The 27,696-nt window shown below is 33.5% G+C and overlaps 2 protein-coding genes across 2 annotated transcripts in view; both read left to right on the top strand.

Moving 5' to 3' along the window:
* The first annotated feature begins 2,466 nt into the window (after positions 1-2,466).
* LOC128179090 (uncharacterized) lies at positions 2,467-3,796 on the top strand. The gene is made up of 3 exons (XM_052846587.1): positions 2,467-2,828; positions 3,045-3,173; positions 3,380-3,796. The coding sequence occupies exons 1-3, from the start codon at positions 2,601-2,603 to the stop codon at positions 3,413-3,415; spliced, it is 393 nt and encodes a 130-aa protein (XP_052702547.1). The 5' UTR covers positions 2,467-2,600; the 3' UTR covers positions 3,416-3,796.
* Positions 3,797-13,445: 9,649 nt separating this feature from the next.
* Positions 13,446-27,696, top strand: part of LOC128176466 (golgin subfamily B member 1-like) — a 33,639-nt gene continuing 19,388 nt past the window's right edge. The window contains exons 1-9 of the mRNA XM_052842845.1: positions 13,446-13,532; positions 17,776-17,846; positions 18,447-18,491; positions 18,599-18,693; positions 18,917-23,383; positions 26,428-26,505; positions 26,603-26,699; positions 26,797-26,984; positions 27,487-27,603. Of these exons, the coding sequence (XP_052698805.1) occupies positions 18,470-18,491; positions 18,599-18,693; positions 18,917-23,383; positions 26,428-26,505; positions 26,603-26,699; positions 26,797-26,984; positions 27,487-27,603 (5,064 nt within the window). The 5' untranslated portion in view covers positions 13,446-13,532; positions 17,776-17,846; positions 18,447-18,469. The remainder of the gene's footprint in view (positions 13,533-17,775; positions 17,847-18,446; positions 18,492-18,598; positions 18,694-18,916; positions 23,384-26,427; positions 26,506-26,602; positions 26,700-26,796; positions 26,985-27,486; positions 27,604-27,696) is intronic.

Genomic DNA, 27,696 nt, shown 5'->3' with positions numbered 1-27,696 from the left:
ACATTGAATAATAAGTCTTATATAATTATAGAGAGCATTATCCCTTTTTGGTTTATCTTTCGTTTATTTATTTTATTTATCTATTATCATTTATTTTTTTATTTATTTATTAAGTTATTTTTTGCTTATAATTCCTTTTTTTCATTGATTCCCATCATACTCACCAAGTTTTGTCAATATTCCGGAATGTATTTACTAAGTAGATGAGTCAAAGAAAACTTAAACAAACATGCATCTGTTGGTGCAATGGTTGGTTTCAAGACAAAACTTACCTCTATTATTGCTGAACTTTATGACGCTAACACAATTAATGTGCTTCTCTGATTCGGAAAGAGGACTTTATAAGGAGTGTGAAATCTGTATTACAGAGAAGACGGATCTGTCTATAAGAGTACATGTCATTATAATTTCTGGTATAAACAAAGACATATACTTATTACATAGAGCAAACTGTGTTGTCATCCCAGATGGATAACTATTGTCAGTCGATTATTCTTAAGGCTTTTGTTAAAAAGGGGAAATAAAAATGGATTATTGTTTTTATGACTCTTACATGAACGATAAATGTTTAGTGTAACATAACTATAGTATACAGGACAAAAACATATACTGTATACAAGGTTATTTTCGACCCGTGTTATTTTCGCCCCTTTACAATTGCAAACGTTTTCGCCCTGTCTTGAATTCGCCCAGATACAGTTGTGTTAACAAAGATATTATTTGCAATATAGAATTCGCCCAGTCTTAAATTCGCCCTCTGACAACGAGGGCGAAAGGGGCAAAATTAAAACGTTGGCGAATATTTCCCTGTATATAGTATCTTGTTCTGAGTGAACCTACAAATTGGCCTGAATTGGTCTCAATGACTTTCAAATTGTTCACCTACAGATGGTCGATTTTTGACAGTTCTAAAAGAACAAGTGCACTAAAGCTAGAGAGGATTGGCCCTTTCTTAGTGGCGTTTATAGGTAGAAAATACCAACAAATTGCTTTTTTCCGTAAAATTTTAGCAATGATGGATAGTTCTGATTTAAATGCACGCTTAATTTTACCCAAATGTGTTTTAAATGATTGAGGATTGTTAAATGATTATAGAAATTCTAACTCCGAAAAAATCGTACCAAACTTATTTGAATAGTGTCTGTCAACAGGGGATGTGTGGCCATCTTGTATATTTGAGACCTGTTTCTGCCAAAACTGGTTAAAAACTGTTGTCATAAGATAAGAAAGCAATTAATAGAATAAATATGAGGTTCTACATGTTGTTTTGTATGCAATGTACGCAAACAAGAACAGATCAATGTCATTTTAATCACTTAGAACAGCTGCAGACTTATTTTGAAGATTTAAAAATCTGAAAAAGAGGGTACCCTAAAGGTATCAGGAGAAAACGTACCCAGGAGAAAACGTACCCAATTCCTAGGGTGCGTTTTCTTCAAGAGAAAACGTACCCTATGAAAATCATAAATAATAGTTTTAATGAATATTCTTTGATGAAACAAAATAAAATATACAATAAACCTTTGCACCATATGTTGCTGTTGTTTTTAAATACATAATACATATAGATAATAATTTTTTTTGATTAGACAATAATTTTGTTATAAACACATGTACAAACATCGCACGAGCAGTTTAATTAGTGGGCAATTAATCCACCATCAATGAAACCGTTTAATAAATAGTTTTTATTGCAATATAATTTGGAGAACTAAATGATGAGTATCTCAAAAAGTCGTTAGCGCGATTTTTTGGTACCAGTATTCTGAAAGAGCACTGCAAAGAAATGGGGCGTGAATGCTGTCTCTACTGCCAAAAGTTGGTGAGTACCTATAATATGATATAATAGATTATAAAATGAATTAAATGCTTATACAAGGAAAACTCCGAGTAAGATGCTCGGATATACAAGATAAATGAATGCATTATTAATTATATTTTCAATCGGACTGTGAATAATTCATACTGTGCAAGCTACATGAAATACCGTAAAATATGTCCGATGTGCCATGCAATGCATATTGTTTATGTCATCTTTCGTATACTATTTATTACGGCAATTTTTATTAACTGTCATTGATGCAATGTATATGAAGATGAATTTATAGTTAATAGAATTTTAATTGTTTTGAATACACAATGTCAATGATTATATATATATATATATATATATATATATATATATATATATATATATATATATATATATATATATATATATATATGAACATATTTTATTGTATACATATATATAAGATACATATACAAATGGTTTGGACACAAGTTCTGACAACTTACTTGGTCTTTATCATTAAATAGAAAAATTATACAAAACTTACAGCTGTTATTGCATGATATAGAATTGTTGATACGATAAATAAAAAAATAAGTGATATATACAAGAATAAGAAACATGCACATAAACTATATTGAACAAATCTACCAGTTTCGTTGATGTACAATTGAACTAATGAGAATAAATGCTTGTTAATATCAATGGATAATGACTCATCGCCCCATAATAAAATAGTAATATCTTGGCATAATTTCAGGTGGCGTATCAGGAGCGGGACGACGTAAATAAGTTCGCGCGGAAGGTGATGGCGCTCCCCCTCCTGCCATCGGAACACATCAGGCCTGCCTTCGAGCAGTTGGTCTTTCAGGTAGCAGACCGCCCAGTCCTGTTGGACCTGCTGTCCTACGTGGAGGACACATGGATAAACAGCACCATTTGGCCCATCCCTTCCTGGTCTGTATACAACAAGGCCATCCGAACCAACAATGACTGCGAAGGATGGCACACCTGGATGAATGTAGACCGTGCACAGGTTTGTTGTTTAATAAGGTTTAGATTTATGTTTCATTATTAATTATATTATAATAGTCATTGTTTACTTTATTTATTAATAACGAGGTTTAGATTTATGTTTCATTATTAATTATATTATAATATTCAATGTTTACTATTTATTAATTACAAGGTTTTAATTTATATTTTACGATAAATATTCAAGCTATTCATAAATTTTGTTTTTTTTTGACAGGGAAGAGTGAGTGTCAATTTCTATCTGCTGTTGGGGCTGCTGAGGAAGGAGGCTGATCTTCTCCCCCTCCAAAAGAAGTTAGTGAGTGAGGGGAAACTGAGCCGGTATCAACGGAAGTCAGCAGCAAAGGTAAAGCATGCTCATTATAGCTAGATAAATTAAATTTTTATAACTTGTGCCCAATCCAATTGTAATATATAATGCAATAAAATATGTTCAAATCAAAACATTAGCTAGATTTCATAAAACAATGTTAAATCTTAAATCATTTAAATACTACAAAATGGTACTGAATTATGGATTTTAATGTATTTGTATTAATTTTCTATTTTCAGATCCACGCCAAGATATCAGAGGCCGGGAAACAGTAAGAAGAAAAAGAGCTGTCAACAGAGGCATTGCTGAGTAGACTCGGGAGAGTGTACAGTCCACAGTGATGGGAGATGTGAGAAAAAGAGCTGTCAACAGAGGCATTGTTGAGGAGACTCGGGAGAGTGTACAGTCCACAGTGATGGGAGATGTGAGAAAAAGAGCTGTCAACAGAGGCATTGATGAAGAGACTCGGGAGAGTGTACAGTCCACAGTGATGGGAGATGTGAGAAAGACGTGGACATTTTTTGTGATGTGAACATATGGACAGTTAAAATTCATTGTAATGTGAATGATATGGCATGATTAATTTATCATCATTTATCAACCTCTTTGATGTACACACTCTATGTATATAGATTGTAAATAAACAAATAAATTATATGTCATCTATATTAATAGTTTTTTTTTTCATTGCTGAATTGTCTCTAGAATTGACCAAACTTTGAAAGTTTCAAATGTCTGTAGCAGACTACTTATATTATTATTTACCCCTTAGCGCGGGGAGGCAATTCATAATATTACATAATAATAACTGCTCAGGTAATTGACTGTTTATTACTATAATTAATAGGCAATCAGGGGATCTCGCATACAGATAGGTATTGGTTAACGGTAAAGGGAAAATTGAAAAGTAAGATAATTAAATTTGCTACAATAATCATAAAGATATTATTTATTAAATGAATATTTCTCCAGCATTCCTCTTAAAATGGATCTCAAAAACCATCAATTGGCACGAGACAACTTGTCTGTGTCTATGTAGGTACTTTGAAGTTGAATTCCATTGAGCAAGATATGTATTTTTTTATTTAAGTCAATTTGAGGACCTCTGACCTACTTCTAAAAAGAATTAGATTTCATTTATACTCATAAAACTAACAAAAAACAATTGGAACTGGTATAGAGAGGTCTATCACATTCACCGCATGACGTTTATTTTTTTTCAATGAAAATATAGCGTAAATGTGCTTCCATAGACACAGGAGTCCTATGTACAGATTTACATTTTCTTGTTCTATAAATAGATCCCATGACTTCTGATAAAAAAGTAGGATACCCTATTTTGAGGCAAAGTTACTACATTAATATGCAAGTAAATCCTTTTTTCTCAACAACTGGTGGTAGAAAGGACTTCTTATTTTTTCAAATTTTTACATCTTTAAAATAAGTCTGCAATTACGCAGTTTTTAAGCTGTTCTAAGTGATTAAAATGCATTGTTCTGTTCTTGTATGCGTACATAACAACATGTAGAACCTCATATTAAATGACTGTAACGTGTTTTTCTTGCAACAATAAATATAAGGGTTCTTTTTAAGGGATATATAATTTTCCTAAGATACTCTGTCTGGGTATTTTGATTGATCGGTTATAAAAAAAAAAAGATTCCTGAGATTAAATGATTTGCTTCTATTAATATAATTTATCAGAGACTTTACAGCTGGTATTCTATAGACTGGGTATACTGTCACCGTAGACTTCCCGGTACTGGGTTCTTAATATTGGGAACCAGGTGCCTCAATCTTATGAAGATCTACTACGTTCTGATTCCCAACTTAATTCCCCAGATACCAATACTGCTGGTGAAACTATTTCTAATTCCCACCCTAGCCTCTACTTCCTGACTATTGCCTTCCTAATGCTTTTCTTCTTCTACTCTGCCTTCTTCAACGCGCCGCCTTCGAGCTTCTCTGCCAGACTACCTCAGCTGCCGACTGAGCTGACTTATATACCCTTGGAACAGTTCATTCTAAGGGGTGTCAGGTCATTCCATTTTTTATGAATGCGTTCAATTCGTTTCATGCTTTTCATCTTTTGACAGCAGTTTTGGTCACTTTTAGGCAGACATGAGCCAGTTCAAGAAATGTTTACATTTTTATTCTCAAATGTACAAGATGACCGCACATCCCCCTTAGATAGGCGAGCTTAGACCTTTTCCTCAACAAATTGTTGTAGAATTGACACTAATGACCATCATTCATATTTTTCAGATTTTTAAATCTTAAATTCAAGTCTGAAGCTGCGCTGTTTAAGTGAATAAAAAAAAGGACATTGTTCTGCTCCTGTCTGCGTAATTTGTATACAAAACAACACGTAGAACGTCATTTTTATTGTTTTTCTATCTTTTGACAACAGTTTCCGTCAGTTTTGGGCCGAAACATTTTTCTGTAGGTGGATCGATTGGCGCTATTGTTGAATAATACTTTTTGCGTTTATCTATGTCTGGAAAAAAAATTGAAGTTGCATATTACCATAGTGATCAAATAAACATTCCTGACATACAAAGTCGATGGAAACGATTTAAAACGTGTCAGTGTTTTACAGTGAGCACATTTGACATTATTATACTTTCATGTTAAAAACTGAAATCTGATTGGTTTAGACGCAGTTGATATCCGTTCTATTACCCTCATCGTTAACAACACGCTTAGCAACGGGTAACACAACGAATTGTTACATGCGCGTAAATTATGCGAGTACGGTTCGCCGTGGAATTCACGTCATTTCTTTATAAATTCAGCTAAAAAAAAATCTCTAAAGTTAAGACATTCAGTATAATAAAATAAATAGTGCCTGTTTTGGAGGATAACAGTTGAAATTGACATCCCTCAAAATCATCGTCAACCTCCGTTTCGCGTCGGTTGACAATGGTTTCCTTGGGGTGTCAATTTCAACTGTTACCATCCCAAACAGACGCTATTTATATATTATTATACTCTCATGTTAAATACTGAAATCTGATTGGTTTAGACGCAGTTGATAATCCGTTCTATTACCCTCAGCGTTAGCAACACACTTAGCATCGGGTAACACAACGAATTGTTACATCCGCGTTAATTATGCGCGTACAGTTCGTGGTGGAATTCACGTCTTTTCTATATAAAAGCAGTAAAAAATCTCTAAATTTAAGACATTCAGTATGATAAAATAAATAGTGCCTGTTTGGGAGGATAACAGTTGAAATCGACGCCCCTCGAAAACCATTGTCAACCTCCGCTTCGCGTCGGTTGATAATGGTTTCTTCGAGGTGTCAATTTCAACTGTTACCCTCCCAAACAGGCACTATTTATATAATGGTTCTACCTGGTTAGAACCCACGTGACCATTTGAAAATATTTATGCCAAACACGTGGGTTCTACATGGGTCACTTAGGTGATAGCTCTCGCTTGCTATAGGAAAACCTTGGACTTTAAATACTTTTTCATTTCGTAAGTTCCAGCCTAATGTTGTACAAACTTCTTTTGCAAGAGTTTTCTAATTGTATAATGCGTCTTTTGTTTTTCCAGTAAACAGAGGATTTGAAATGAAAGCCTGTTCTCGATTGACTGTATTAAATCACGATTGTCGTCTGACCCCTACTATGTTGTAAAGCTTCGTGCTTTTTACATACACTAAATTCAGCTCTAAATCTGGTTGATTCTTATGGTTTAAATAACAATAGATGATGTGGGGGGAAAATTATGCATATAAATCTTCATTTTTTTTTTACCGAGTTTTCCAAAGGAAAAATCCGGTTATTGAAATGGTGAAAATGGCTGGCGGCTGCTAAAAGGGTACCCTCCTTTTACGGATAACTCCTCCTACAGTTTTCAAGATAGGAAGTTGTTCTTTTGCAGATCCATTGTACATATTTCAGAGGTGTGCATATTGGTAGGGTTTTTATTTCTAATAATTTATTATAAAATACCAGCTTTTGAACTTAGTAATTTTTGGGCAAAATATTGCATATGGGTACTCCATTTCACGGGATACGGTTGGTGTTTATCAATTCAGGGTTGCCATGGACTATGGATACAATTCACATAAAAAAAACCGGTATGCTGTCACATTGACAGCTTTTCACTTGTTTAAAATTTTCAATGATGTACCTGTATATAGTTATTTGATAATTAAAACACTCTCTTACAAGATCATGTAGTTTTAAATCTAATATGTATTTCCATAGCAAATGAAAATAAAGTTCTCAATCAAAATGAACTTGTTAACATCCAGGCGGCATGCTATTTGAACTCAGAAACGCATCCATCTTCTGGAATAAATTATTCTAAATGATGAATAGGATAACGTTTCAATCGTTCTTCTTTTTCTCAAATTCAAAAAACTTCGTATAATGATGTACCAGTTGGGCTTACCAATTTTTTCAAATAATCAGTTTATTTCAAGCCATTTATTTGTGTATCTGCACTGATGAATCGAGGTTTATGTAATCAATGCACTTTCTCTTACAAATCTAGGTTTAAGTCAAATTGTTGCAAATTAAGAATCTTATCACTTCAATATGCATCAATTGATTTGTCAAAGCTGAACTTTATTAATGAAGATATCACCCGGAGACTGATCAACAGAATAAACTTACGGATCTTTCTTTTCTTTTATTTTATTTATTTATTTTTATTTTATTTTTTTTTTTTTGGGGGGGGGGGTTCTCAAAATCCAAATCACTGGATTTCTACGTGTGAAGATACTGCGTTTTAAGTTTTGTATATGCAGTTTCATCTCCTTAGATGTGTGTGGCTATATGTATACTAGTATAAACGCAATTGTTATGAACATATTTATATTCAAATTAATATAACCATTAAGATTATAGAAATTTTAACTAATTGTTATCCTTAAGTGTAGAACAGTTCAGTGACCATGATTAATTTTGAAAGAATGTTAAAATTCATACAGACTGATACTGAATCACCATCAGAACCTATATAAATAATCCAGCGACAAAATGCTGTTGTTTATTTCTAATGATATTAACGTTGATATTAACGTTGTCCAACAAAAATTGCACTCCTTTATAATCTAAGCCAAGTCAAATATGTATTGTTTCGTTGTAATTTTTCAGACTACAATGTTAAGGTGGGTTATTTTCTTACAATAAATCCCTAATGCAAAATTTATTTATGAATTAACAATAATATTGCTTTTTTATAACTAATAATTGAAATCAAACTTGTTTTTGTACTGAATGAAAGTAACTGTTGAAAGCATAATTTTTTGTGCTTGGAACTCATGTTTTTTTCAGTGGCTGATCTAGAATTGGGAAAGGGAGGGTCGTAAAAATATTTTCAAAGGAAGTGAGTTTGGGTGTCGCATCCCTGAAATTTAGAGATATGAAAAGTAACAACCTGGCTGGTAATTAGGTCACCTAGGTTAATTGTAATAAATTATCAATAGATTTGCAATTATATTGCGGTTTCAGGGGGGGGGGGGGAATCATTTATCAAAGCAAAGATTATTGCGTCGGAAAACTAAGTAGTGAAATGTACAAGCACTTGTTGCTTTCAGTGCAAATTATAAAAGTATCTGATTTTCATAAATCTGTGTGATTTTCATATTGCATATTAGGCCAAAAAAAAATATATTCCTGTTTCCTGTCACCTGACCAAAAAAATTAGGGTAGGTAGGTAGGAAAAAAAATTTATTTTTACAAATATTTTATTTTTTAAAACTGGAGCTTGTTTGTTAAAATGACAAAGAAGGATATTCACAGTGTACAGTATATTAATGATAACTTAAAATTTCCAAAGATCTTTGAACTATTGATGCATATGTAATGTATAGGAAACAACATGCAAGCAAAGAAAAAAATAGATTTTTTTTTTTTTAATTAAAAATAAAAACTAATATTATTTGCAAAATTTAATCTTCATGTGTATGAATGTAATTATCCTTTTTTGGATAAATATTTCTGTATTTTATTAGCTTAATGTCAATATTTAAATAAAATTAAATCAGTCTCTGTACTTCCATGTTCTTGGGGTATTAGTCCAACCCTTTGACCCACTTACTTCCGTACGTTAAGTAGAGGATCTGTTTAATTCTCAAGATGATACAGAAAGCAGTTTTTATGATAATTTTAACATTTATTTCAGTTATTAACTAATAACAGGTTATTAACTAACTGTAATATTAGGATTTAAAGTAATAAACATCGTTTTTGTAATTTCTAATACACGGTATGTTGTTGCATCACCCGTATTTATAACCCCTGAAGATAATATAGTCGCAAGTTAATAACCACAAGGTTAATTCATGCAGTAAAAATGTCTGTAGATTAGTTTTCTATCATTCTTTTGCCAGTAAGGTTAATTTACACGATTGTGAACTTAGAAGACTAAGCACTTTCAATTCTCTTTATGAGGAAATTCTGGCGAAGTTACCGATCACCACCATGATCACAAAAAAACTCTTAGGGTCGGAAGGTAAAAGATAGGGTCGGTCGGGTGACAGGAAACAGGAATAATTTTTTTTTGGCCTTATGGACACTATTTACTCATAATTAAGTAACTTGAATTTGATGTAAAATGTGTTAGAAATATATTGGGAAAAATTACATCACTACACATAGATGACTGTATTCATAAACTAATTAACTGCTTTTTTAAAAATTGCTGTAAGGGCAGAGGAGCATCGCAGTACAGTTAAGGCGGTCAATAAAAATATGGGCAAATTGTTGTGATGAAAACACGTATACTTTAGTTAAACTGGCACGTCCTTTTTAAAATCAATAACAGTCACTCAAATGCAATATATTTCTAAAATATATATATAACAGTACAATATTTTATGTTCATAGTGGTCACGTGATATGACAGTCGCATGGTACAAGCAGATGTATTTGTGGTTTTGAGGTCATTTAAAAAATTCAATATTGCAAGGGCATAATCATGTCAAAATTCACAACTGAATTATGAAATAACTTGATGTTATATCGTAGATTTTGAAAAACGGTGCGAACTTTTTAAGATAAGAATATTTGTTAGTAGAAACCGTAATTTATAATGCATATGTTGAATAATTTTGAAGGTCACAGGGTTAATTTCATTAAAAAAATAATTAATTTGTAAGATTTTACAAGGATCGTAGAAGTTTTTAAGTTACATAGCATATTTCAAATTCACATGTAAAAGTTTGTCAGGATCAGGTAAGTGTATGCCCTTGCAATTAAGTGATTTATTTAGGTACTCAGATTTTAGATATACGATATTTTATACAAAACCGAGGTGGCTTCTTTATACGATGCATACTTTTAACAAAATGAAAATAAGACTATATAGGTAGCATTCTATTAATAATAATTTTAAACAAAATATTCATTTATACTTTTCCGTTAATGTATGACATTTATTTTTCTTCGCTATAAAACTGCACGGTAGCCTTCAATGATTTAACTTAATGCGTCATTTTGAAGCATATGACGTCATATTTTGTAGTACAGCGAGAACGACATCTCGCTTATTTTTCAGTGTGTACGATATAACGGACATCAAAATTGTAAGTAATAGCATTTGTTGTTTTTAATTAAAAGATTAGTATAAGTTAATTTTACTAATAAATAGATTAATAAGTACTTTCGAGGTTTGTAATATACTGTGATGTCATAATGCACATTTCCCGTACTTTTTGTCTGAACGGAGTTTATTGACAGCCTTAACTGTGCTGCGATCGTCGCAAACCGCGGCCAATACGCTCTATCCTCTTCCATCTGCCCGTGGGTAGAATCTACAAGTCCATACCAAATTTATTCGGAAATCATGACTTGGAATTAATGACTTGGAATCATTCGGAATCATTTGGATTCCGAATACTTCCAAATCATTTGGAAGGATTTAACTTGAAAAACTTTTCATGACATTCGGAAACACCACTTGGAACTCATTCGGAACAGTAGGAAGTTTTATATTTGGAGTTAGAAAATTTTCATTTGTAAGTTTTAAAATTGAATTTAGAAAATTTTCATTATAAACGCAATGTTGAACTCAGGGATAACTGATACTAAGATGCTTCAGTTAAACAACAACAAAACAAATATTGAAGTGTTAATATTTTCATTTAGATAAGACACACTCAGTCAAACAACCATAAGGCACAACAATTTTTTTTTTTATTCAGTAGATTGTTCTTGCAGCACTAGAGTTTATCAATACTCAAAACCATTAAAACATATATCATTCAAAATAATCCATATGGCACTAGTCTTTAAAAGTTGCTGCATTTAGGCCTACAAAACTTATCATCCAATTGAGTAAAATGGCTACCGTAATCGCATTATAAATTTGTTCTTTACATGCACAGTATAATGATAAACAGCGTTTGTGTAAAGTTCTTTGTAATAACTGAACCTCTTGTCTCTTAATAAAACAACAGCATTCAATATCAGAGTTTATCCACAAATAGCTATTCAACTTAATAAATTCATCATCACCATTATGATAAATAACTGTCATACTAAGAAATCTGATTAGTACCTCTCTATAAAATTTGGAAAACGGGCAATGATTTTCTTCCCACTGGCTTCCATGTATACAACATGCTCCCCAAACAAAGAAACGGGAACAAGCATAAAATCATATTCTTCTTGCTTGCATCAAAAATGTAAACTATTTTTGAAATAGGGGGGGGGGGGGGGGGGGGGGGGGGGCAATTAACATGAATTCACTTGAAAACTATGCTCAGGGTTTCTTAGTTGATTAATTGCAGAGAGTCCCTACTATGCTCAGGGTTTCTTACTTAGAAACCCTGAACATAGTTTTCAAGTGAATTCATGTTAATCCATTGCAGCCCCCCCCCCCCCCCCCCCCCCCCAGTACAAAAAAAGTATCTGTTCACGTCTATCATCATTAGCAAAAGAGTTTGCAATAAAGAAGGAAAAACTACCTTTCAATTCCAAAACTTGCACATGAGGTGCCCTTCCTTGAACTAGGTTATGAACCCGCTGAAATCCATTGCAGGTACACACCTATGGTTTTTAGTAGTGTCCTTTACAAAAATTTAGATTATTGAAAATCAAAATTTGTACATGACAACCAAATTTTGATTTTCAATCATCTAAATTTTTCTACAGGACAGTAGACTACTTCATCTGTATGTCACATCTATGTCACATCTATGCACATCTCTAAATTGGTTGTAGTAGTAAAACATTATATGAATTATCAAGAATTTTTTCACTGTGAACGGTTCAGTAGACCTCTCCACTTACATTTCCCTTTCCATGGATAGCTTTAGAGATTTCCCCATTAACTGATTCTCCAGGAGAGAGCTATGCGGACTCTGGACCGTGGCTTGAGACGTTAGCAGAGGAGTAGCACTCTGTATTTAAGCGTAGAGACAGTTCACAGTTATATAACACACTTGAAACCTTACAATTTCAAAATTTTGAAATGTGATGGTATCGCCTTCTTTGAATCTAGAACCATTTTAACAAGAGCTAGCTTGGACTATGGGTAGTTGTTTCAAACAGCAATGTGACGTAGGCCTGTCTATTTCATTGCTGGCAATTCAGTCGTGGTTCTATATGAAATCAACACGACTTACGGGGCTTTTGACGCAGTCGGTGTATATTTCGCTTGAAACCACCGTCATTTTAACTTGTTTTGACGCAAGAAATACATAGTTACACCCTACTGAAAGTCCAAGGCTTCAAATGGTTTTAGAATCTGCAGCGTCATTAAAATTTCCGTTATTTTTCCTGGTGTGACGTCATGAAAAACAAGCTGTAACTATAACGTCAAACTTCTTCAGTTTGCTGATAGATGCTGTGGACAAAGGTATGTTTATATTGACATGTACAGGGCTGAGGCGTTGTGAAATATTGAAATAACTTTTTTTTTAAAATTTAAATTTGTGCTTTTAAAGTTTAGATCAATGTCAGGGGCCATATGATCTCGCCTATAAAGTGAAAGGTGCAGTGATAGGCCTATAATTATAAAAAATATAATTTTCTTATAGTTAAAGTTCTATAACGTTATATTGAGATACGAATTATGCCCCATTGTATGCGTCCATAACGTTATCTATTTACTTCGGCTGCAAAGAATGTGATTTTTTAAAAAAAAAATATACATACACACTGTACATATATATGTCTCTGTTTAGAATCTAGATTATAAAAATTATACTGTAGATTCAATATTTTGCCTTTAGTTTTTTGTTAATTGCGTCAGAAATTTAAGGTACATGTAGGTGAATACAATTAAATAATTCAGTCCAGGCCACGGCTAAGCCTGATAATTTCATTGTCGTAAAATGAGACGGTTTACGGTCATTGTTTACATTCTCGTAGGGAACATGTCGGTTCCTGAAAATCGATGGAAAATATAAATAAGACAACTTAAAGGTAACATTGAAAGTAAAATAAAAATTTGTGTATGTAAATTTAATGTTCTAGGCAATCGATAAACATTAAAAATCACATACTAAGATTGGTCTAAATCTGAATTCAGGTTTTTGTCAATTTTATATCTATATCTCGAATTTCCTCCAAATGACTTTTCCCTGATGAACGTCATGACTGAAAATTAATAATAATTGAAAGTTAGCAAATGAAAACCATGGAGCATTTATGTGCTATCTGTTAGGATGCATGATTTTATTCAAAGATTGTTTCTATGAAAACAAATAAACAGATAAAGTTGTTGACGAACAAATTCTAAGTGTGATGAGATGTAATAGAATAATTTCACAATATTCCCATTGGTGTCGCTTGTTTTTCTAAGTAAAAAAGTATTGTAATTAACATTGTCAAAGGAAGAAAATAGCATAGCAAAGTTGGGCATATCTATTCACTCGAAATTGCTTGAACATCCTTGATACCCTTGCAACTCAGATGAATATATTTTCAAAAGTGCTAAGACTGTGAAAATGTATTCAAACTCGTTGAAATGGTTATATTCGCTCGGCAAGCCTCGCGAATATATACACCATTTCAACTCGTTGGATAAAGCAAATATAAAATCACACAATATAGATATCCTCTAGATATATATATGGATCATTACATGGCAATTTTTATATCGCATCCTATATTAGTCAGAGGTCGCTGTATATCAGCCAGAAAGCTGTCAGGCTCGAGGGCTGATACACAGGGACCTCGGGCTAAAATAGGATGTGATATAAAAATTGCTATGTTTTTTTATACCCCTGTTTTTCTTACCTTATGACAACATGTAACATGACATTGTTGAGAAAATTGTGTATGTTTATAACAAAGATATATGAGGTAGTCTGTCCTCCATGAGTTTCTAATCAACTTGTATAACTTTTCCCAACTTTCTAAACCTTATATAATTATACATGTTCATACTTTTGTACCTCTGACCCAATTTATATGAATATTTTAATGTTATACAGTGGCGTAGCTACCTTTTAATTTACTGTATTCAACAAAAGGTAGGGGGTCTGGGGGCCGCCTTGAGGCCCCCAGCAGGTCCAGGGCATTACAATCAATCTTTATTGTAGAAGCCCCCTGAAGCTCCTGGATTTTATGTTATTTGAATGACAAAACAGCCTTAAAAATACGACATTTTTTAAGTATAATGATTCCAATAAATATGAACAAAAGTTGCTGAATTCCGAGACAAACATTATTTACCTGGAACTCTTCGAATATTTTCTTTAAAATTTCAAGACCCCCGATTCTCTTGGATTTTAGGTTTTAGCTTTTAGATTTACAGGCTTTTGATTATGAGATATTGTCTCAAAATGGTACAATTTAACATACTGTATGTGTAAGGGAAATGCTGAATTTTAAAAGAATGTGTAATTATATATGAAACACTGATACCTCAGCGGAAACCAACTGCATATGACTAAAGATAATAGGCGTTTTGAAACAGGTCTATTATTCAAACCGTAACATACTTACCTAAATGACAAATTTTTGATCAAGTTTATCACAATGTATTGTGACTTTGTCAAAATTTTAATCACCCGACCGCCGACTTTAAATTACATGTAAGTATAGACTGACAGAATACAATTACGGACAAACACTCAAAACTTGATGTGTTTTCAGATTTCAGTATGAATATTTAAACTTGAACGGAGTTAAAAGTTGTTCATCTCATTTTAAGAAGTTTATTGTAGATCATTCTTTAAGCCAATAACATGAAAGTCAAAGGTATAGCTCGTCCATATTAATTTATGATTCAAACGAACTTCCAATTAATTTTAATGTAAAGTAAGGAATGACGGTATTTTCCGGAATCGTAGTAATTGCATGGTTTACGATGAGAACTGAATACTAAATATGCAGATTATAATTCAGTGGAGTCTCAATACGATTTGTTTACGTGCAAACAATAGGAAACTCAAATCATAAGACCTATGCTTTGCAAAATTCTGTGTATTCATTTGCGTTTTTGCGTAAAGGGCGCTACGCCACTGTTATATTTGTCCTCATGTACCATATGTTTGAAATGGTTTTGAATGAGTGAATAAATGAATTGAACTGACAAAGAGTAAATTAATTATGGATTATATAATGATGTCATACATAAAATCACAGCCTGGCTGGAGCATATACTTTTTGGAGGGGCAGGGCAGTGGTTTATTTATGTCACATGTATTTGAATTTATATAATCCTTCAGGCTAATAAAATTTCAATCAGTAGTAAAAGCACGTTGTGATTTAAAGAATTAAGTCAGCATTGTAAATATAAAGTGTTGTGCATATTTTAAATGACCGCACAAATTCTGTCATAATTCCTACACAATGGACCTTAATATTTACATATAACTATAGCACAGTGCATTGTATTAAAGAATTAAATGAATGACTTGGATATTGAAAGAGAGACTTCTTTGGCATGTAAATTGTGTGTCCAGTATTTAACATCAATGCATGCAGCATTATTGATTGTGTAAATAATGAATCACGGATCATTCAGTGGTCATTCCAGGTTCGTAAAATAAATGGTCATACTTTTTGCTGTTCATGCAATCACCATTGTGACTTCATACTTTGATAAATCAAAGTACGGAATGTTGACCCTTTGGATGTATGTTGTGTAGTAAAGACTGGCAATCTCTCTCTCTCTCTCTCTCTCTCTCTCTCTCTCTCTCTCTCTCATTCATGCTTTTAATGTCAGAAAAGCTTCAGAGAGAATCTAAATTTGTAAGCAGCTATAAAAAATATGTCTGTTTTGTAGAAAAAATTCAGTGCATTGAATTGTAAACAAGGTTCATAGAATCAAACGTCCATTTCTTCAATGTGCAGCGGAATACCAATGCTTTGTATAAGTAGTTCATGGAATTTCATGCGCATTGTATATGTGCCAAAATGCATAATCTTGTTTTTTAATCACGTAATAAATAAGCACATGGAGAAAGTCAAATTCTTTGCTAAATTTATTCACACAAAAAAAAAAAACAATTTGATAAATTTGGCAAAACATGGTTCTCTGTGAAACTACTTGATATAGTGGAAGCTTCTACTTTGCTGCTGTTCAATTTTGTGCTCTTTATAGAAACACTTGCATTTTGCATGCCTATAACCTAAAGACCTTGCTTTCAACAATACCAAGCTAAAAATCTGAACTGCATTTTACAAAAAAATATATATATATCACGTACATCATATTGATAAATCTTTTAAGTTTTCGTGACAATTTCAATCTATATATAGTGTGTGAATTTCATTGCTTTCATTTCATTTACTATAGTTATATTTGATTAATATATTACAGATACCTATATAGCAATCTCTATTCAGTGAACTTGGTCTGAATTTCTTTAAAATCTTAAAATACATCTCTTAATTAATTTATAAAAAAAAAAAAAATCAATTTGAAAATATCTCTTCCAGTTATAGTTTTTTATCTATTAAGATTTACCAAAAATTGGGGAGAGGGTTGGTGAATCAAATCTAGTGTTATTATTAATGCCATGGGAAAAGTGGAGTGAGGGAATTACATGTAATTCTGAGGGACACATCTTTCTAGTAAGCTATAATCCTGTATGTATAACTGTAAACCTGTTGTTACAGTATGACTGTGAAATGACCATCTCCTGCTTTATCAATATTTAATTAGGCTGATTAATAACAGGTACTTCAAGCATTGTTGTAGATGATCAATCTGGCCTGGAGTGAACTGTAATGTTAACTTCACAGCCTCTCCACATCAATTATGTATGGCCTTATACACACCAGCTCTATTCCTCCCCATATGTTGCCATATTTTTTCTACTTGTCCTACTTTTGCTATGAATGCTACAGGGTCAATCCAGGCAGGAGTGATTATTTTTCTAAATTTGTGAAAAATTGGTGAAAGTTGATTTCTCAACGGTTTTCATGTGTAAGTATTTTATGGTATTTTAGGGTTTTGTAAAATAAATATTACCTAGATAACCATGGTTTCAGACTGGATCTTATTCTCTGAAGGATAGATATAAAACATGCATGCATGTTTATATTTTGAACATGCATTTGATCAAAGTTGTACTTAATTTGGTTTTACATGCATGCATGTATGTATGTAGTTGTGTACTAGTGAATGATCATTCACTTTATGAAAGTCTACTAAGGAAAACCACTTTATTTTCCAATCACTTCGTAATTCATACTGGTAATTATTTTTCAGGTGCCCTGTGAATACTTGGTACACCCCGCAGCAGTTCTATCTGTACAGCATTCCAGAGGAAACCAGACATAGTAGGTATATAAGTTTACTTCACGATACATGTACATGTATTTGCAGCTATTTGTACATAGATTTGTTGAATTTCAATGTTCTTGTTTGTGAACATTTGGAAAATGTACTTAATTAATTCATTAATTAAGTACATTGACATGGATGATTATATTTTTAAAATATCATAGGACTGGTTGTTACCAAAGTAACAGATTACTTTATTTCATTATTTTAAAAAAGTATGCTATTCGACATTCATCAAAATCTTGTTATTTGCTTAATGTTACATTTAGATTTTGTGTAACTTATTGTCTTTTGAAGGATAATTTCAAATATTTTGTCATTTAATGGTAGAAAATAGAATAATATGATAAAAACTTATTTAAATGATTATTGTTACCCAAATTACACTCAAATAATCTTTTTGTTACATTGTGTTACACAATTGGCTTCACAATTGTAAACTGTTATATCCCAAGTTATACCTGTATAACTTGGGTAAAAACTTGTATGAAATTTTCATGTATTAAAGACCACAACTATCATGATTATTGTCCATCTTTTGTTGTTATATCAATAATTAACATTCATACTGTTTTTTTTTTTTTTTTTTTTTACAGGGAATGAGATTTACACAGCAAATATGAGTGATCTGAATCCACCAGGTACAAAATCACTTTTATTAAATGCATAGCTTATGTTTTATATTGATGCTATTTATGATGTGTAAAGTGATGGAAAGCGTGACACTGAATGCTTGACATTGTTTCAGATGATGAGGACTCTGGTTATACCAGTAAGAACCAGACAGAGAGTCTGCCCACGACCGGTTCAGTCCCTGACATAGCGGCTGCAGAGTCATCCTCTGTATGTATTCATGTAAAACAGTGGGGTGAAAGTGACTCAGTGATAATTCTATGTAGTCCTTGCTCATTGAAAAAGACTCCAAAACCACGGAAACATTCAATAAGTTATTTTAATAAACATACAAATTTTCTCACAACCTGTTCTTTCCTTGTAATGTATTTCTCATCAAATTGCACCCTGTCTGCTTTAATTAACTCTGCACTGCTATACTCTTCTACATTAGTCTTCATCAGAAAATATCAAAAGCATCAGTACAGACCAGAAGGATTCAAAAAGTGTGAAAATGCAAAAAGATTCCAGACAAGGAGATTTGGATGAGACTGTGGTAGCAGGGAGCTTACCAGCCTCTCCCAGCACACCTCCATCCTCCAGAGCAGAGTTATCTCCCCTTGTCACCTCAACCCCAAAACAGTCAAGAGAGTTTTCTAAAGAAAGCAATACCAGAAGCACAGAAAGAAAGGATAATGAACAGGCACAGGGATTGATAGGCTCCAGTATTTCTCAGTCAACAGAATCTGACAAAAGAGATGCCACAAAATTAGAAGGCAGTGCTACAAGCACTGGAGGGTCTGGGATACAGTCTATTAAAAATCTGTTATCTTTAGGTGCTAGACCTAAGTCGCCTAAAGTTAGTAGATGGGCAGCATTGAAAAAGCAGGAAACTTCCCAGAGTAGTAGGTCCTCTCTATGGCAGCATGTAGTGAATTCCTCCATCATTAATATTCATGATATAGGATCAGGGGTTGATGGAGCTCCAGCCCGAAAAGCTGAGCCCAAACCAAAACCTCTCTGGAAATTTAACAGACCTGCTGATGTGGGTAGTAGTAATGAAGTCGAAGCAGCTGAGAATGAGAGTGAAGCTGCAAATGCAGAAAGGAAAGGAGAAAGCAGAGAAAGTATTTCAGAGCCTTCATCACCTGAAATTCCACCAGAGAAAGAGCAAGCCATGGAAATGTCAGACATGGAAAAGTTATCAGAGGTTCTGGCAGAAAAAGGAGATATAAAGGATATAGTAGGTGAGAGACCATCGACACAGCTTCCATCAGAAAAAGAGCTAGTAAGGAAAGCATCAGATAAAGAGAAATCATTGGAGGAGGTTTCCAAAGAGCCTGAAATTTTAAAGGAAGAAATAGATAGAATATCATCAACAGAATATACAACTGAAAAAGAACAAGCCGGGGAAGCATTGGATAAAGAAAATTCATTAACCGATGCTCTTAAAAAGAAGGAAAATGCAATGGAAATATCTGATGTACATGTAGAAAGATCATTATCAGAGATTTCACCAGAAAAAGATCATACTGAAAGACAATTGGATACAGAAAAGTCATTAGCTGAGGCTCTTATAGAAAAAGATCAGAGTGAAGGAATACTAGATGAAGAATCAAAGATAGAGGATACATCAACACCTTCAAGATCTAGATATGATGAAGTTTTGTCTTCAACAGTCCCAAACCAAGGAATGATAGAAACTCATACACCAGTCGCAAGGCCTATTTTATCAGAAGACACCACCTCTGTTCAAATGAGCAATCAAGTTTTTAAAGGTACCTACAGCAATAAAACAAGTAAAAGAACAGACCCTGTTCCCTATAAAACAGATGATTATACCTATATGAACTTAGGGACACCATCATCTTTGGTTGTGAAGGCATCTCTACCACCTGACACCTCTGAATTACATGGATCTCCAGTTCAAATAAAGGCAGGTGGTGTATCAGATACTAAATTGATTGACTCTGATGAAAGCAAAGTATTGGAACAGATATCCAAAGAAATTCCTTCAGATGAAGAAAATTTTCCCAAAGAGGAAAAGCGTCTTCTAAGGGAGGATGGATATCCTCGAACAGAGGATGAACGTGATCAAAGTATAGAGCAAAATATTCAAAGAAGGGAGGAGAAACAGACTGATGCACTTCAGAAATATTCTGAGCTCGAGGGAAATTATGTCATAGAAAAAAATGATTATCTTAAGAACCCAGAGTTTATTTCCAATCAAGAAACAGAGCAAAGCAAAGAGGCAATCTTTGACCTGAATCAAGATGAGTCGAATGAGATATCATTTGAAGTGCCAGTGGCTCTAAAAAAGTATATTGACCCTTTGTGCACAGAGTGGCAAGATCCAAACAACAGAAAAATGATTTATAAATTGGCAGTTCAGAAATACTATAGTGATACAGGTACTAAGTTTGAGAGTGCCGATGCTTGCCTCCTGAAACCTACAAAACAACTACTGAAAGCAACTTACTCTCGCAGAAGCAGTTTGAAAGGTGGAGCAATACCTGGTGATTTACTGAAAACCATGCTCAAAGAAAAGGCAGCAGTAGAGCTGGCAGACCGACGCCATTCTTGTAATGAGGAAACCTGGAAACAAAACAGACCAGAAACAGGTTATCTTATGAGGAAGACAATGTCAGAAGATGGTGTTGGCCTGTCAGGCAGTGGGCTTGGCAACAAAGATGATTCACTGAAACAAGGTCATTTGGAAAAAGAAACTGCAGAGTTTAGCCATAGAACACCAGGCTATGGAGCCTATAGTTTTCATAACCTCTCTAGACTTGTTATTCCAGAAATGGAGGAAGATGAGGCCAACATTGCTATGTCTGTAAGAAGAAAGTCAGATTTAGACATAAGCTCTCATCATAATTGGAAACCTCCTAAACTTGCCCTTGAAGACTCTTTTAAAAGATCCCACAAATCCTTGCCAAGTGTAATAAAAAATAAAACAAAGCATTTTCTCAAAAAATATGATAATGAACATGCAGAAAACCAGAAAATGATGGGAGAAAAAAATCCACCTGACAATTGTGATCAAGACTTGTCAAAAGAAACAATATCATCCAAATTACCCGAAGCATTAGAACAATGGAATCACCCTCTAAGAGAAAAGGAATTCACTGGTATAGAAAGCAGTTCTATAGCATCCTCGAAGGAACCCATTGTTTCTGAAAAACATGGAGAGGATTCCGATGTCGATCAACAAGTTCAACTAACAACTGTAGTGAAAGCGGACCTACCAGAGAGGAAAAAGAGGTCAGTGACAGAAATTCAGAGAGAAGGATATGGAGAGGTAGACTTCAACTCTCCAACATTAGTCCTAGAGAACCTCAAGATTAACACTAGTACAGAAGGGGAAGACAATAAGGAAAGTACTGACCACCAGGCACTGGAAACTAAAAATCCAAACAATGAAAAGAATGGACCCTCTGCATTGTTAATCAACAGTACAATGACAGAAGGCAGTAAGAGTTGTGGTATTTCACCGGCTGCAGAACCAGAAAATGAGGAAGGAGTTGACACTAGTGATGCTATTGACAATTCCCCAAAACTTGCCACAAAGAATCCTGATATTGAATCCATTAAATTGCTGCTTCAAACAACTCTTGATCAACAATCTGCTTTGCTTCAAAAGCAAAGCCTTGTGTCAGCAATTATATTACAGTCTTTACAAAAAGGAAATCTTAAGGAAGAAGATCTGAGTACTCTTGTGTCTCTCCATGAAGCAGGTGAAATAAACTTAGAAAAGTCAACCCCCAAAAATATAATGATGATTCAACCTAAAGAGGGAGAACCAAGCACCAAGATACAAAGCAGCAAAAAGTCATTGGATGGAAAGTCAGTTTATAGAGCACAAGGCCATAAACACAAGGACCATTCATTACCATCAGAAGTTTTAAAAAGGAAGCTTGAAAAGGTAATAAAAGAAAAGGTGCCACTGGACAAGACTGAAAGAACAGAGAGTCCAAATAGTTCCATTGATAAAGGGTATGAGAGTGGTGTTGATACCAGTGCTCATACAGAAAACAACACCTTAGATCAAGATCAGTTGGAAGAGAGAGAATCTAGGCGATTCTGTTTTGCCAACAGGGAGGAAACAGAGGAATGCAATGACACGAGGGATTTGATCAAAAGACTCAACCCCAGTTCTGTTTTAGTTGAATCAATCAGTGATGAGGAGTTAGAAGTGCTTATTCCCTCTAGTTCCTCTTTCAGCAAGTCTTACTCGGACAGAAAACTGCGAGGTTTCTCCGAAAGATCTAGCAGTCATCTTGATGACTATGATGAAGAACTCATATCTTATTACAGCCATGAGGATTTCGACGTAAAGAAGAAAGTGTCTAGTCAGAGTAAGGATATTTATGAAATGGGAAGTAACATGCAGTTGTGCAACTTTCATGTGCAGCCATCAAAAAATTCCCTTAAAGTTCAGGAAACTTCTCCTTTACCATACAACAAATATAAGACAGAATATACTGCAAGAGAGATCAACACAGAACCTGGTGCAATCATTTACAAACTGAACAACCCAAATACAGTTCCAGCCAAAGATGTGCGGTTCAAGGAGAGTCCGCTTTTCTTGAGGAACAGTGATAACTACCCAAGTGAGCTGAGTGATCCTGTGTCCTCTGTCGCTTCCTTCCCTCACATAAACAGCTTAGAGGTCACAGCCAACCAGAGCTATCAGGCAATGTCTGATGATGGATCACAGGAGGAGTCTGAGGAGTTGATAAACCTCCCACCCAAAAGAGTGACCTCCATACGGGACTTTCTGAAGTTGCTGTACAGTAGAGATCCTGAGTTTATCAGGCAGTCTTTGAGCAGTGCTGACTGCGAGTACACCACCCTTAAACAGCTCCTGCATGCCTTCTACAGCCTCACCACTGATGGCTCAGCCAATGATGTTGCAGAGGTACCTCTAAGACACGTGTCCTGTAGGGAAGTCAAAAACAGAACTAGTGCATATAAATCAGTGTCTCTTCACCATTTCTATTTTCCAATTTCATACTCTACTCAATGCACTTGTGTTCTCCTGTTTTGACATTCTGCTGCAAGACATCTTCTATTTTCTTAGTTCTTTTATTATTTGTGTTACAGTTGTCACTTCAAGAACTTCAACTTACATAATTGTTGTCTTATTTCTAACTTTTATTTTCAAACAACTGATATTAACCTTTTTGCATGGCATTCCAGTTTTACTTTCTTTTTATCTTGTCTGATATGAATTACTTACATGCTATTCATCATCTTTTAAATGAAAGATATTTTGTTAAGTCATTCAAGCTACATTTTACAAATTCATACATTCACTAAAACCAACTTTTACCTTTTCATCTGTATCTTTTCTTATTTTGCACCAATTGAGCACTTTTAGGGTATATATAAATTTTTAAAATCTAAGATGACTTTAACACTCTGTACATTTGTATCATTACCTCATATTTCAGGTCAAAAAATTTATTACTCTCAAAAAGTCCAATAAAGACAATGTTCTGATATACACATTAAAACCGCCACCAAAGATCAAATCAGGGGTAAGGTGAAACGGCTGCAGTGTGTGCTTCATCACATGACACCCTATCACCATGGCAACTACACTTTTATCCATTCCCTTTTTGAAGTTTGAATCATTATTTTTTCATTTAATTTCACGTTTTGTCATGTGTATGTGCTGCTGTGTTATGGATTTCCCCGTTTACCAATTGAATGTATTAAAATTTTTCAGCAAATATATAGAATGAGCATAATTTTAATCAATACATGTTGATTACTCTGATTAAATATTCTGATCAGGATTTTTGAAAATAATTTACAAAAATCTTTTGGAATAAAGTGTTAAAAGTTATTTTTCAATTGACTATCTGGTTGGTTAGATTATCTTCCTTTAAGCTTTTAGTTGAAAGCATAGTACTGACTAAGATTTCACTCTGTTACATTGTTTTAAGCAAGTATTTGGTCGGTTTGTTCCCGTTTTGCACACATTTGGAAATTAGGTATCGAAAAAATGTGTGCGAAACGGGAATTTGTTCAGGTGAGATAATTGCTTAATTGCTATAGTCTATATCACAGTTCCTGCGAGGGCAATTGACAATAAAATAAATAAAACATATTTACTCGCAATTGAAATGTACATGTATTTTATGTTACAATATAACTTGCATAAAAGCACATTTACATAATAATTGACATCCATATTCATAAATTTGATTTCAGACATCAATTTGGTCATGAACAATTTCATTATTTTTTTTAAACAAGGAAGATTATTGCAAAAGTGTTGAATATGTAGCGCGTTTTTTAACTAACTGCCGATAGGAAGTACATGTACATGCTAAAAGTTTGAAGAGAATATCTTAATATTTAATTATTGCTTTTGCTGACATAAATGGAAGAAATGTGTCTAGTGAAAACGCTGCTTAATATTTTTCATTTATGTTGTGTTGAATAATCGAAGAAAATAGACAAACTGTATGATGATAAATAGGCAATTTTATATGCATGCTTCAAAAACTGTAAATATTATTTCACAAAACCTATCAAATGTATTCCCAATTCATGCATTTTCAACCTTTTTCAGTTTGAGGTACCCGTATATCGCATCAATATTAAAATATTATTTTTGTCAGATTTTTTATGTATTTAACCTCCGATTTGAAAAACTAGAAAGTGACCCGCCATATACTAAAGCGGCGATGTCATAAGAACTACTGTCAAGGTCGCTACTTCAAACATTGAAATATTTTGTGATAAAAATCTGTTTTCTTTCATAATATTCTTTCTGTTGATACCAGACAATCAATTATAAACATGCGTTTTACATAATTTGTAACTCAATTGTAAAAAGAGACACGGAGTACCCCATATGACTGTTTATGTAGTTTTCCCCTCCATCATATAAGTATCCATTGAATCAGCTTCCAAATGGCTTTGGACCATTTTTCCTAATTCATTTGGTTTTATATTTAAGGTAAATGGACAAAAATGTAAAAGTCAATTCATGTAATCTAATCATTATTTTTTTATCAGACTTTTTAAATATATCATTATCTTTATTTTATCAACCGAAAAAAATGGTGATAGTTATTATTTATTAGACCTAAAACACAACAAAATATCTGTATCTTTCTTGTTTTATCGTTAAGGCACTGATAAATCACAGGTAAAAATCCAGGTATAATCTTTGACCGAAAGCAGACTATAATTGCTATCACATATTGTCCTATACCCAATTATCAAATGTGTGCAAAACGGGAACACACCATTTGGTCCGAGTGCTTATTGAATTATTTTTGGGATGTTTTCTTTTCCAATGTTTCACTGTTTATGTACACAAAGTTTGTTATTGAATTAATTATAGTCTGTCCCAAGTTATTGTTTTTGTCACATTTGGACAACTTTAATAAAATTAATATACACATATCTGTGAAAGAAGTGCAATTGAAATTGATGCAAGGAAAAAAATCCAAGATATCTTCATTGATACATAATAATTTTTCACTCGGAAAAAAATCAAAATAACAAAAACAGATTTCTGAAGGAGATTTTTAATGGGAAATGTTAGCATCTTTTTGTCCATTTGTAAGATACTAGTAGTGCCTTGCACAATTTTTCAACATTATCATCCGGGTACTTTTCAATGCAAAATCCCCATATACTCCTTATTTTTAGCATTGTTTTGAAACATGTTAACGATAGTTTATATAATTAAACAAAATGGGAATCAGTGATATCTTGGGACAAAGTATAAATAAATTTTTGTTCTTATTTGACAGACTTGTAACTTTAACACTTTCATTGAGCTATACAATATAATAATAATTATGTAAAATTCAATTTCTCTTTAACAATAAGCTTGAGGTTAATTTTAAAATGAATTCTTTGTACAGTGGAGTTTATAAATGGAAGAAACAGTGTGTAGTTCATCATGTTCATTAAATCATTTTGATTTTTGTTCAGTCTCCAAGAAAGAGGAGTTTGCCCTCTGTCAGCCCTAGGAGTATGACCCCTGAGGCTCGAAGCTGGCTGATGGAAAAGGTCAGTGTTTCTCTGACAAATAAAAAATCAATTAGATAAATCTTGATTGTATGAATGATTGTTGATGAAAATACTTGACTTATCTGTCAAATTATAGGAGGTCTTAGAAAACCAAACAAGAAAGTTACAAATGGAGGTATCCTCTCTCCACACCGAGAACAAGATCCTCAAAGAGAGGCTCAACAGAGCACAAGGTAATTGATTTACTCTATTGATTGATAAACCTGAAAAGATTCCCAGTGTCGATACATTGTAATCATCATGTTTTGAATCTTCTGATTACCACTTCAGTAACAGTTGAAAATCTTGAAGAGAAACTTGCCAGCAATAGAGATGAGGTGGACAGTGTTTATCACACACTACAGCAACAACAAATGGAGGCTGAAAGGAAAGCCTCTGATGAAAAGTCAGAGGAACACTCTCATCTGCAGTCCCAGATAGAGAAACTGTACCAGGAGAACTACCAGCTAAAATCGGAGGTTAGTCCATACATATGAAGTCTGAAGGTTGTAGAGGAGTTACAGTAAACTGTTTAAAAAATACATAACAATATTGTAAAAGAGGACTTAATTTGTTCTGAACCTTATTTCAACTGGTTGATTAGGGCCAACACTTTTGTACAACAGGTTAAAATTATGGTCTATTAAAGATCACGATTTGCAGATTGACATTTTACACCAGGATGAATCTACTGTAGTTTCATTAATATTCTTAGTCATCAATTTTGGGAGATAAAGTGAAAATCAGTTCCAAGGATGCATAAATCTGTGGCCAATGATCCATCCTATCAATACAATATATTATTATATATTGCAATAAATTGAACATTTGATTTGGTATACCCATTCAACAATGAAATCCATGAAAGCTGAATTCATTGAGCATTGTAAATTTTGACACATAGTGCAAAATTATTCACATGAGTTAATTTTCTGCTGTACAATATTTTCAATGTTACATTCCATATCTTTTTATCTGTAGGTGTCAAAGTTTGAGAAACATTTAGATGCTGCTGAGAAAGCATCAAGCCAAATTAAACTGAGTGCAGAAAAAGCAAAAACATTGGAAGCATATAAAATGGAAGTTTTGACCCTGAGGGTAAGTTCTATAAGGAATAAGGAATCATTCTTTGAGTATTATGAGGTGATAATTTTGGTCAGGGCGTGATCAAATCCAATAAAGACCGAAGGG

The sequence above is a fragment of the Crassostrea angulata genome, chromosome 3, assembly GCF_025612915.1.
Source record: "Crassostrea angulata isolate pt1a10 chromosome 3, ASM2561291v2, whole genome shotgun sequence".
NCBI classification, from domain to species: Eukaryota; Metazoa; Mollusca; class Bivalvia; order Ostreida; family Ostreidae; genus Magallana; species Magallana angulata.
The sequence above is the reverse complement of the archived record's forward strand: the minus strand, read 5'-3'. Positions and strand labels throughout refer to the sequence as shown.

Bases quoted from the DNA above. Each gene is read 5' to 3' on its own strand.
- LOC128179090 (XM_052846587.1), top strand. From the start codon at position 2,601: ATGGCGCTCCCCCTCCTGCCATCGGAACACATCAGGCCTGCCTTCGAG. The intron at 2,829-3,044 runs GTTTGTTGTTTA...TTTTTTTGACAG, and splicing joins TGAATGTAGACCGTGCACAG to GGAAGAGTGAGTGTCAATTT. The intron at 3,174-3,379 runs GTAAAGCATGCT...TTCTATTTTCAG, and splicing joins AACGGAAGTCAGCAGCAAAG to ATCCACGCCAAGATATCAGA.